The 12,464-nt window shown below is 34.5% G+C and overlaps 1 protein-coding gene across 8 annotated transcripts in view; it reads right to left on the reverse strand.

Annotated features, from left to right (window-relative positions):
* Positions 1-267: 267 nt before the first annotated feature.
* Positions 268-12,464, reverse strand: part of FAR1 (fatty acyl-CoA reductase 1) — a 76,279-nt gene continuing 64,082 nt past the window's right edge. For 5 of the 8 annotated variants that reach the window (XM_055548561.1, XM_055548565.1, XM_055548568.1 and 2 more), the window contains 4 exons: positions 10,643-10,735; positions 5,110-5,239; positions 2,838-2,965; positions 268-1,141 (listed from right to left, as the gene is read on the reverse strand). In XM_055548561.1, coding sequence (XP_055404536.1) covers positions 979-1,141; positions 2,838-2,965; positions 5,110-5,239; positions 10,643-10,735 — 514 coding nt within the window. In that variant the 3' untranslated portion in view covers positions 268-978. Of the gene's footprint in view, positions 1,142-2,837; positions 2,966-5,109; positions 5,240-10,490; positions 10,534-10,642; positions 10,736-12,005; positions 12,178-12,464 lie in introns of those variants that run through there. The other 3 variants (XM_055548563.1, XM_055548562.1, XM_055548569.1) reach the window with 3 other exon arrangements.

A 12,464-nucleotide genomic window follows, 5' to 3' on the forward strand; every position in this document is an offset into this window, starting at 1 on the left:
TCTTCCATAGTAATGTACTTTCAGTTTTAATTGGACAGTATAAGCCTTTTAAAGTCCTATTAATAAAATTTATTAAGGGAGGAGAGCACAAGTATGATGAATTCCTCCCTGTACCCACACCTGCTTGTCAAAGTCTTAAGTAATCATCCAGCTTCAAAACATGAACAAAATGTCACAGAATTGGTTTTTATTTGGTCATAATGTGGTCAAGAAAAATGTACTCCTATTCTTCTTAATACTAATAGGTTTAGTGAATTTTCATTTTCCTTCTAAAAACACATGGCATATGCTGATATGGATTCTCAAACTCATTTAGATCCAGTAGGGTCTCTATAATAATATATAGCCTTCTGATTATGAAAATAACTGATTGCTTATAGAAAATGATATGTATCAGACCTCAAATCAGAGAAAGAAGGAAAATGAAAATGTTTTTCACATTTGAGACCATTCAGTAACTTACAGGATGATGTGAAAATAGTTTGGCTGTAATTTTAACAAAACTAAAAATCACTTAAACTGATGATAAAAATCAAACACTGTAGAATCAAATATCTACCAACTTAGCTAGTATTCCCATTCAAATAAATGCTTTCCACTGCACTAAATATTATAATTAGAAAATCACTCTATGTTAAGGCATATTTTAATTAGTATGTTCCAGAATTGCACAGTTATACTGGTCAGTGTTCCTATCTCCCCCTCCTACCCTTACCCAACCATTTTCCCCCAGGGATCAAAATGTTAAGTCATGGTTTTGGTGGCTATTACAGATTTGAGTTGGCATACCACAGTGTATTCACTAGGCTTTTATGAGCATACATTAAAATGTTACATAAAATGTACCATAATTTACTCCACATTCTGAGCTAAGATGGTTTAATGTCTTGACAAAAGGTGAAATGACTTAAGTACATTTTACATTTTATGCATTTAGACCACCATATGCATAGATGTTCTAATGCTAAATTCTTGTCTTCAGTATCTCATAGTGCTGGATGCTCGGAAGTAAGACAGAAACTTGTAACATAGACTAACCACAAAGTACCAGATGTTTCTTGCCATTTGTGATCTTGCAATAAAAATGCGCCAAATCAGGATCACAAGGATAGTATTGAAACCGTAACGTATGTTTCTCAACCTGGAAAGCAGATCAAGAGATATATTGGATACTATCTTCTAGAAAAGAATATTGTTGGATAGCAGATAATTCATATTCAAATCTTAATCTAATCAAAGTTCAAATCCATATTAATTTGAAACTTACTTAAAAATTAACTAGAAATTAGAAAGTTAGCAAACATCAAAAACACCTGACTGTGCACATTCTGGACAGCAGTCCATCAAACAATGCATTATTTCTATTAACAATAACACAAAGTTTTTTGTAACATTTGGGATGTAAATTTACTTCTTAACAAGTACAATTAAGCAGCCTTCTGTATGCCCTAAACTGTGCTAGGCAACAAGTATGTTAGGTAAAATAGAAATATCTCTTGTAATCCAGAGTTATCTCATCTAAAAAGGGAGATTCATTACATACATCATCCTACAGACAAAATAAATATTTTTGGACATCTTTAGCTGCTTACAAGTTGTCAGACGGAAGAACTTACTCTTTCAGTTATAGCTGTCCGTCAAGATCAAAAGTCAACTGGACAAGTCCTCATACCATGAATGAAACATGGTACTTGCTCTACCAAGGAAGACCCTCCCATTCTCAAAGAGCAAAATACGTATTATCTTGCTTATGTTTCAAAACATTTTTGATGTTTTTTTAATGGTGTTATAAAGGAATCTAAATTGTTTAGGTATGCCATAACATTACATAAATTCCACTAACTTAAACAGGCAGTGAAAGATATAGGACTACAGTTGATTCTTCAACAATGTAGGGGTTGGGGCATCAATCCTGCACACAATTGAAAATCTAAATATAACTTTAGAGTCAGCCTTTCTTCCCCGTGTTTCTGCACCAGTGAATTCAACCAACTTCACATTGTGTGGTACTATAGTATATATTTATTGAAAAAACACCACATATAAATGGACCCATACAGTTCAAATCCATGTTATTCAATGCTTAACTGTACAATATCTGAACAATGGGTGTAGACAAAAGAACTTTGCTCTGCCACTCAATACAATGTGACCTTTCAAATACAACTTCCCTAAGTCTCTATTTCTTCATCTACACAACTATCTGCCCTATAAAGTCTCAAAGAGTTTAAAGAGCAAGAATAATGTGAAAGTTTTGAAAACTGTTATAAAGATTGTATTAAAAATTACTATGAATAAAAGAGATTACTATTAAAACTAATTGCATCTCTGAATAATGGACTAATAGTAATTTTTTCTCTTGTTTTCTAAGTGTTTTTTAACAATTAGTACATATTAGTTTTATAAGAGACTAAGGGAAAAAGAATAACTATTTTATAAACAAAGAAAAAGCTCTATACTGAATAATGTATTATTAGATCTCTTTTCCTCTTCTAAAGATGTATTTCAATAAGGTAGAAGAAACTTTACATTATCTCCAGTTTAAAATACATTTTTATTATCTCCTGATATCTTTACTTCTTCAGTAGCAATAAGGGAAGATGAAAGTGATATTTAAAACTAAATTCCACTTGCCTTTCTTACTAATGAATAGTATCAACTGATGAAACAGTAAGCTTCAATAGTCATAGGTTAAATCAACACTACCAGAGTTACAGTCCAAAGGCAACCACTTTCCTAAATACAATATTATTAGCAATATCTCAAGTTAACAGCTTAGGAAAAAACTAGTATTTCATTAGGAAGACAAGATGAAATCAAACCCATATAAAACTTACTTGTTCAGATGTTTTCTAGCTGCAGGAAGACCAGACATTTCTTCATTCAGTACATATTTCTTAGTTCCCATACAGTAGTTCTCTATATATTCTGCCCAATGTAACTGCCGTACATCAATATTGAAAGTCTACATAAACAAAAAAATTACTGGTTATTTTCTTGAATAATTTTTTCATAATTATTTCATATAAGTCAAAAATTCACTTTTTCCAAAGGCTAATTCCACAGGACATGCTTATAAAATGTTTACCATATTAATTTTTAAAATCTTACTGCTACTCACAAAAAAAGTTCTTACTCCTATTTCATTATCTTCCATTAAACACAGAAACAATACACTTATTTCCAGTTTCCTTCTATCTACAGTATCTCTTCTTTTTGAACATCTTGCATACTATACAGATTAATTTTCCTAGAGAATAGTATTGACATTAAGAGAAAGAATGTGGCTTTCTTTTTTTAAGAAGAATGAAAGCCGGCTTAGGAGTTTACGTAACAGTAAGTGGGCCATTTGGTGAAAATAGTAGATAAATACAGAAAAGAAAGCCTTACAAAAATGCTACTTCATGACAAAATAAGAGGGATATAATCTGCTCAGAGCTCTTCCACACACAATCAGGTAATTTTTTTGGTGTGATAAACAGATTATTCACAATTTAATTTACCATCACACTTCTCTGAAAATAGCAAGCTCTAGACTAAAAATAAAAAAGCTACCATAAATAAATCATTAAAGTACCACAGCACTGAAATGGAGACTTAAGATATGAGATAATATGAGAAGGTCATACATTTGTGTAATTGGATTCCCATAGGAAAAATGAAAAATAATAGAAAAAAAGCAGTATCTGGAAAGACAATGGCTGGAAATTTTCCCAAAATTGTGAGACATCAAGCCACAGATTTAAAACACACACATACTATATATGCACACTTGTATCTATACATATTAGAGTAAAACTGCTGAAAGTCAAAGAAAGAAAATTTTTTTAAACCAGAAAAGGCATTGTAGATTACCTCCAAAGAAACAACCATTAGTCTGACCACTGACATCTCAAAGGAAGCAATGGAAGCTGTAAGATTATGAGACAATGTCTTCCAAGTGCTCAAAGAAAGCTTACTAACAGAATTCTATAGCAGTATGAATATCATTGAAGAATAAAAATATTCCAAGAATAAAAACTGAGATAATCTAACATCAACAGAAGACAAACACTAGAGAAAGTACACTAATGGGTACTCTTTAGGCAGAATGAAAATGATTCCAGACTGAATTCTGAAATCATTAGAGGAGGATGAAGGAAGAAATCAGAGCAGTAAAAAGACAACTATACTGGGAAATCTATATGAATACTGATTGACTAGAGTACATGTTTTAGCCTTTGCATTATCCAAGAAAAGGTGGAAGTATCAATATTTTATTAGGCCTTGCTAAATTAAGAAATGATACTGTAAAGCAGGAGCAAATTAGCCCCCAGGCTTCCCTGATGGCTCAGTGGTAAAGAATCCACCTGCCAATGCAGGAGATGCAGGTTCAGTCCCTGGGTCAGGAAGATCCCCTGGAGAAGGAAATGGCAACCACTCCAATATTTTGCCTGGGAAATCCCATGGACAGAGGAGCCTGGTGAGCTACAGTCCGTGCAGTAGAAAAGAGTTGGGCACTACTTAGCAACAACAACAACAAAGCTGAACAAAATAATCATTTCTAATTATGAGATTTAAGTAGAACACTAAAGTAACATACAACCACATAAGTTAGTGGGGGTAGTAATCAGAGCTAAAACATTTTATGGTCCTAAGTATCATTAAGGAAGAGGTTATCTATACAAATCACTCAATTTTTTGTTAAGTATTCATGTTCAAATATCTAAGGTAACCTTAAAAAGAAAATTCATAAGAGTTTAAGTTTCAAACTAACAGAAAGCAAAATGTAGAATGGCAAAAAGTAGAAGAGACTATTTGAAAAACAATTTCTGAGATGTTTTCCTTAAAACTTAAAACAGTATTTGGGGGGGAAATGCATAAAAATTCTCTTTGAACCTGACATTAAAAGAGGAAAAGAGAATCAACATTTCAATCATGCTTTGAAAATATTTCTGCTACTCTCATACTTAATTATAAAATTCTAAAATAAAGCAACTATTTTATTACCAATTATGATTGAAAATGGGACACTATAAATAGATCAACTTTCTTATTGCATAATGGTTGTAGAAAATATCCAATTATTTCTCAGGTTGCCCTTATTTTCTAATATAAAAAAATACTTGCCTTTTTATCTTCAGGGTTTAGTTGATTCATTAACATATTAACATTGTCGGTACTCCAAACCCAAGAATTACTTGTGAAATATTCAAGAAACACCATAGCTTTGTGAAGACGAGTTATTGTTTTCATCATCCTGTATTTTAAGAAAAACTGAGATTCATAATTTGCATAGATAAGGAAAAATCTCACCACCACCCAGGGAACCAGTTTCTATTTTGAGACATTGACAGTAAAATTGTAACACGTAGTTCAATAAGTGTACCAAATCACCAGGAAATAAGAATATTTCTGCATCTTGGAACATTATATAAATGCAAAACAAAGAAAAAAAAATTAAGCAGCAGTAAATGAATTTAATATTGCCTAAGCAGAGTTCTGCTGATACATGAAATGGAATATTTCAAAGCCAAATTTTCTACATATAATACTAAGCAAATAAATGAATTCAATTAGCATTCTTTTCCTTTTTTGTTCCTTAAATCACATTTTAGTTCAGCTTCATTTTAGTAAGATTTTCTGTGAATTCATAACATACTGTTACATTTTAATCTCAACTCTTCAGCATCATGGAAGCAAAGTATACAGAAATATTCATTTGCCATTTAGTTAACTCTCTCTATATATTTTAAACAACTTGCTCTTGAACACCAACAGGCGCCTGGATGTGCCATGAAATCAATGACTCATGTTGACAACTTTCTCAAATAGATATTCAATATATTCCCTAAACTTCCCAAATCCCCAATATCCATCTTTATAAAAATAAGAAAATTTGATACTTTGTTTCTTTTTAAAAGGGTGAGGGGCTTTAATCTTTAAATTTGGCATTTTATATATCATGGTTCACTGTAAGTCATTAATATCATAACACTAACCAGAACAGTAACATCTACACAATAATAATTATCAGTGATAGGGAGAGAAATAGAAGGCAGAACTTTTCGAAACACACACACCAAAAATTCCTAATCTCTGATAAAAAGAAAAATTATATGTGAAGAAATACTTTAAAAGAATTCTATTATAGTCCCACAATTAGGATTAGCATTATGCAGTTTAGAGATCTCCAAATCAGGGCTTAAGAAATGCGAGAAACAGAAGAAAATGAGAACATTAGAAATGAGGAGGAAACCAAAACAGTAACATTAGCTAAGCAATTCTGACACATTCAACACATTTAGAAAGAAATCCTGAATACAGAATACTGAAACAAAATGAGACAACATGGACTATGTATGTAAAGAAGAACTGTACTTCATTAAAGAAAGTAATTACAAAATAAAACCTCCATTAAACACAGAAAGAATTAGTGAGCATCAAAGGCTAAATCTAGACAGGAATAGTTCAAACAGAAAGAATTTGAAGGGAGGAGAAGATTTACAAGATTGGTAATTAATACCCACTATCACAGCCAGTATAGTATACATGAATCACACATATACACATATTTGGTTAATGTGGCTTTCTGACATACACCTTATTTAAAAAGTTTTTCTTCCTAACTCCATTTTCACTGACAATCCTCACTTAGTCTTATTTTCAGATTCATTCAAGTGACAGAATTACCCTAAGAGTCAATCAGTGATTCCGCCATAATTACAATAAAAAACTGGAGAGGGAGAAGGAAATTCAAAAGGTCATATATATATGTTAAGTTCACAGAACACTTATCAAGTAATAAAAGTCTGGACTGAATACTATGGGAAATATAAATAGAAACTTAAAACTCTGCCCCACTAGTCTTTGGTTAAACATGCTGTAAGAGCAGATGCCTGGGACCACATTGCCATATATGTTCTGAATATTCATTCTTTATTACAGCAACCTGAAAAAAATTCTTAAAAACTTTAGAGGAGGGCAAGATCCTAACAATCATCTAGTCCAGGGTTTCTCAATCTCAGCATTATAGACATTTTAGGCCAGATAATTCTTTGTGGGAGGGGGCTGCCGTGTGCACTGTAAGACACTTGGCAGTATCTCTGGTCTCTACCCACTAGATGCCAGTAGCATCTACCCAGTTGCGATAACTAAAAACATCTCCGAAAACTGTCCAATGTCCCTTGAGGGAGGCAAAACTGCCCTCCACGGAGAATCACAAAAATAAAAAATTTAAGATTCAGAGAAGTTAAACTAGAGAAAGTGAAGCTAAATAATAAAACAATAACAACAAAAAGGAAGCCACAGAACCATTTTTCTAAAATACCATTTTTAAGAGAAAATAACTACTACATTTCAGGAGCTAAAGCAGATAACTCATACTACTTCTATATGTGATAATATCATGCATTCTAGTCCCAAGAGCCTAGTCACCAGAATCCATATGATGCATATCTGAGTTGTACTTTTTAAATGATACCCAGATATACAGTAAGTCATATTTTTATCAAGCCGAATGACACTCGGAACAATGCAAATGAGTAAAATGGACACCATGAATGACATGACTGACATTAGTTTAATGCAGAAGCAGGCATTATATTAAGGTCCTAATGTAAGGTGTTGGAGAAGGCAATGGCACCCCACTCCAGTACTCTTGCCTGGAAAATCCCATGGATGGAGGAGCCTGGAAGGCTGCAGTCCATGGGGTTGCTAAGAGTCAGGCACGACAGAGCAACTTCACTTTCACTTTTCACTTTCATGCATTGGAGAAAGAAATGGCAACCCACTCCAGTGTTCTTGCCTGGAGAATCCCAGGGACAGGGGAGCCTGGTGAGCTGCCGTCTTTGGGGTCGCACAGAGTCGGACGCGACTGAAGCGACTTAGCAGCAGCAATGTAAGGTGTAGAGGCCATTACTTTGCTCAGCAAATAATCTGAACAAATTTAATAATATAAATTGTAAGACTTTATATTTAACACTTGAGGCTTCCCTGGTGGCTCAAATGGTAAAGAAGCTGCCCTCAATGCGAGACACCTGGGTGGGGAAGATCCCCTGGAAAAGGGAATGGCAACCCACTCCAGTTTTCTCTGCCTGGAAAATTCCACGGACAGAGAAGTTTGGGAGGCTACAGTCCATGGGGTCTCAAAGAGTCAGACATGACTGAGCGACTACCACCATGTATTTAACATTTATAAAATTGCCTAAATAAAAAACCTTTATGTCTCTTGTTGCTTTTAGAGTGAAGGCTCCCAAAGCATTCCTGGTTTGATATTTAGAAAGCCTTGTACAGGACAAACCTCAGTTAAGAAGACTCTTTATTTGATGCTTCCTATTTGTAGCAAATTTTAATTCCCAAAGGTGGCTGCAAATATTATCTCCCATCTTATATGTTCACCTACAGTATCACCTTAACTATTAAGAGGTTCCATTAAGAGGTGAAGGTAACTTATACCAACAGAATGAGGTGGAAGTGATACTGTGACTTCTGTGGGGAGTTAAGAAAAAGTAAGGTAGCTTTCTGCCTTGCTCAGTGGAATACTCACCCTTGAAGCCTTCAGAGGTCATGTATGCTGTTCAACTCCCCCTGAGGCTGCCACACTGTGAGGAAGCCCAAATTAGGCCATGTGCAGAGACCACACTGAAAGGTTCTGAGACTATATGAACAGAGATAGATGTCTGGCCACCCAGCTGCTTGGCACCCTTCCTCTCCTTTACCATTCCCTACAGTGTACCTAGCTCTAGTCCCTATGACTGCAATCACTTCTAAGAGAGAACCATCCCATCAAAGCCTTCTAGAACTTCTGACCCACAGAATGAAATGATTACTGTTTTAAGATACTAAGTCTGATATCAATTTTATCTAAATTAAAAAAAAAAAGATTCTAAAATTTGAAAGATTTGTCATGCTGCACAAATAATGGGAACAAATATATCAGTACTGGGAGGAGGGACTGCTGTAATAAAAATCTAAAACATGCAGTACTGGCTTTAGGATTAGGTGGTAGACAGAAACTGTGAGGCCCTTGAGACCACTGATAAAACATGGAAGGACCAAGGATGTTAGTGGAAAAAATAAAAGGGCTATGCGGAAGCTGTTGGTCAGACTTTCAAGGTAAGTGAGGAAAATAATGTTGGAAGTTAGAAGAACAAAACTATTGCCTATGGTCACATGGAAAATAGAAAATGTATCAAATAAACTTGATGATCTAAGCCAAGATTTCCTCAAAGAGGACAAAGATGATCTTAAAAAATGAACTATCTGGTTTTAGTAGAATTTGGAAAGAATGTAAAATTCTAGCCAGGAATTCATTTAGAAACAACTTCTGATCAAAGATCAAATCGAGAATGCAGATGCAAGATTCTGTTAGGACCTCAAAAAGATTAAAGTAGTACACTTCATAGACACTTTCAGACAAAAGTTTCATTCTAGATGTTAAAGATATGTCTTACAGAGGCTCTAAGAGGCAGGATTTAAGAGTCTAAGGATATAAGAGGCAAAGATTTAAGACTCAAGGGTGCTATTCCACAGCAACTTCATAAGGAACCCAAGACAGAGAAAGGTTATGTCTCAAAAAGATCTGTGGGTATGACTTTGGTCTAATGGACTGGATTATTTTAAAACAAATACATGGGAAACACACAAAATTTTAAAGGAATTATGAGTTTATACTTAAAAGGACAGAGACAGTACCAAATGCAAAGAGGCCTCTGCATTAAGGTCCAGCAAACCAGAGCTTAGGGCCAAATACTTCTATTTTTAAAATAAAGTCTGATTGGAACACAGTCATGCTTGTTCATTTACATATTGTCTGAGGCTGCAGAATTGAGTAGTTATAAGGTGGAAGCTACATTTAACAGCAGAGGTAAAAAGCTGCAACAGAATCCATATGGCTCACAAAGACTGAAATATTTACTATATGGTGCTTTACAGAAAGCTTTTGGATCTCTGCTCTAAAGACTCCCAACTTTTTGTGGGCAGGAAGTAGAATAAGAAGGCAAACAGAGGCCTTTTTTTTTTTTTTTTAAACGGGAAAAGAAGGATGACTCAGGAGAGAACCAAAACCTCAAAGAACAACCAGAGAGGGGGAATGAAACCCTAACTAAGAAACCATCAAACATACCCTGCTGGAATGCAGAATTATTATGGACCAGTGATTGCTGTGTGCCTCTTATTTTTTCTCTTTTGAACAAGACTGTCTAAATTATTTCCTATGCTTGTCTCACTATTATATGTCGGACGGGCACGAGGTAACCTGATACTTTAGTTCACAGGTTTTCAGATCAGTATTTGAGGAACTGTATCTGAAAAAGCTTCATCCACAATTATAACAGATTTCACTAACCACACTGGCTTCAAGCTTTTGTCAGAGAGGTTTTGTGGGGGGAAAAGCAAGAGTGTTTTCCATGTAGGAGGAATATAAACTGTTGGGACTAGAAGATTGACTATAGCAAACTGCACTTTCCAAAAACAGTTGCGACAATACCTTTCATCTCACCAGCTCATTTACAAGATGATCTTGACTATTCTCTATATCCCTTCTCCTGGAATCTTGGAGCAAAAAAAAAAGATCTGTGACTCGCCTGGGACTAAATGAATAAGGTGGAAGTAGTGCTGCATGATTTTCTAAGGTAGGTCAGAAAATGCACATTGCTTCCACCTTGCCTGCTGAAGCACTTTTCCTTGAAGCCTCCAGTTGTCATGTAAGCAGTCCAACTCCCCTAAGGCGACCACTGGTCCTTGCAAAGACACTCTATGAAAAGATCCAGATACCACATGAAGAGACAATGATACCAGCTGTTCCACTAAATGTCCCCCTTTCAGTTCCATCTGACCTCAGTCACAAGAAAGACCTCTAAACCAAAGCTGCCCAGTGGATTCCTTCCTAAATTCCAGATGTTGAGAGAAGCAATAAACCAAAAGAAATAATAAAATGACCGCTGCTGTTTTAAGCCACTAAGTTTGAGATAATTTGTTATGCATCAATATCTATTATAAATTATTTAATCAACTCTGGTCTTCATTTAAGTTTACTAAGCCCCCTTTTCTGTGTAAAGCATTGTGATATATTTAACTTATTTTACTTTTTGAACCTAGTTTTGACTTTTCTGTCCTAATCTACATAAAATCTATTAATATCAAGATAGCATGCACTGTTGTTCAACACCACTCATATATTTCAGTATTTAACATACACAATGCGAAACATAATGGACAACTGAATTCACAGAAAATTCCCTACATGTAACTCAAATCCTGATACACTATAACTAGCAGATACCTCGCTTTTATTTTTTGAGCAGCTGACGAAAGTTCTGGAATCAGCATCTTCTTTACACTTAAATACTCAAATCCTGAACTCTCCAATCAAAGGCTCCACTACAAATGCCAATGTAGTTAAAAAAATAAATATTTTTATAGTTTATTTCACTATAATTGTGGTAAAGACAGTAGGATTACTTAAGTCTGTGAGCTTTCAATAAAAAAAGGCCTTGTTATAACAACTATAAGAAATGAAGTTTTCAATTTGTTAACTTTTGTTTTAAACTATGATATTATCAACCTGAAAAATTAGTCAAAAATTGTAATTACAATATTATAAGCTGAATGGGAAGCTGAGACAGCTCAAGCAATTAATTTCCTAGAAGCATCCTAGGTTTTTTTCATATAAAACTGTACAATCCACTTAAAACAAAACATTTAACCCTTAATCCCCTATAAAACTCACCTCCAAGTTATTAATGGGGAGAGAAGGGCTCAATTTCAGCTTATAATAACAATGACAACCTTGATGCTGGACATTTGCTGTAGTATGGGATTTTGGAGGATCAATGGCCCAATAAGATGAGATCCACAGTCTCCCCAAATATCCTCAATTTCTAAGAAATGTTCTAGCATCCGGATTGTGATTGTGATTAATTAGGTTAGTAACTAAAGGTAAAGCTCATGCTAGCGACTTTTTGTCTCTCCAGCAAGCCTCCACCACCTTACCAATACAGTGTATTTACTGCTATTCTTCTTACCACGGTTTCTGACCTGTCAACCTGAGTGCAAGATCAAGCAATAATGCAGGTACTGTATGTCTGACACCCTTCCAATAATGAAGCAATAAGTTGTTGGAACAAAACTTAATACTGGGGCGCCTGAATACTTGGTTTAAAGGATTCATCTTGAAGAAATGATTTAGATAATATCCTGTAGGAAAAAGAAGCATCAAAGCATTTTGAATGTTATTTTGTTATTCAGAAAAAAATACCTAAAGTTAGACCTAGAATTCAGCATACGACAATAATTTATCATCCAAAATTTAGAACAGAATGAATTATAACAATACCTTTGCTTTTCTGACAAATTCTTAAATTCAAGAGTCTTCTCAGTCACAAAAGGCCATTAAGCCTTATCATAAGCATAAACAAATACAGAGTTAATACGCAGTTTAGTGTAAGCATGGGTTGTTTAACAGTCAGAGGAACAGATAAGAC

This window comes from Bubalus kerabau, chromosome 15 (genome assembly GCF_029407905.1).
Source record: "Bubalus kerabau isolate K-KA32 ecotype Philippines breed swamp buffalo chromosome 15, PCC_UOA_SB_1v2, whole genome shotgun sequence".
NCBI classification, from domain to species: domain Eukaryota; kingdom Metazoa; phylum Chordata; class Mammalia; order Artiodactyla; family Bovidae; genus Bubalus; species Bubalus kerabau.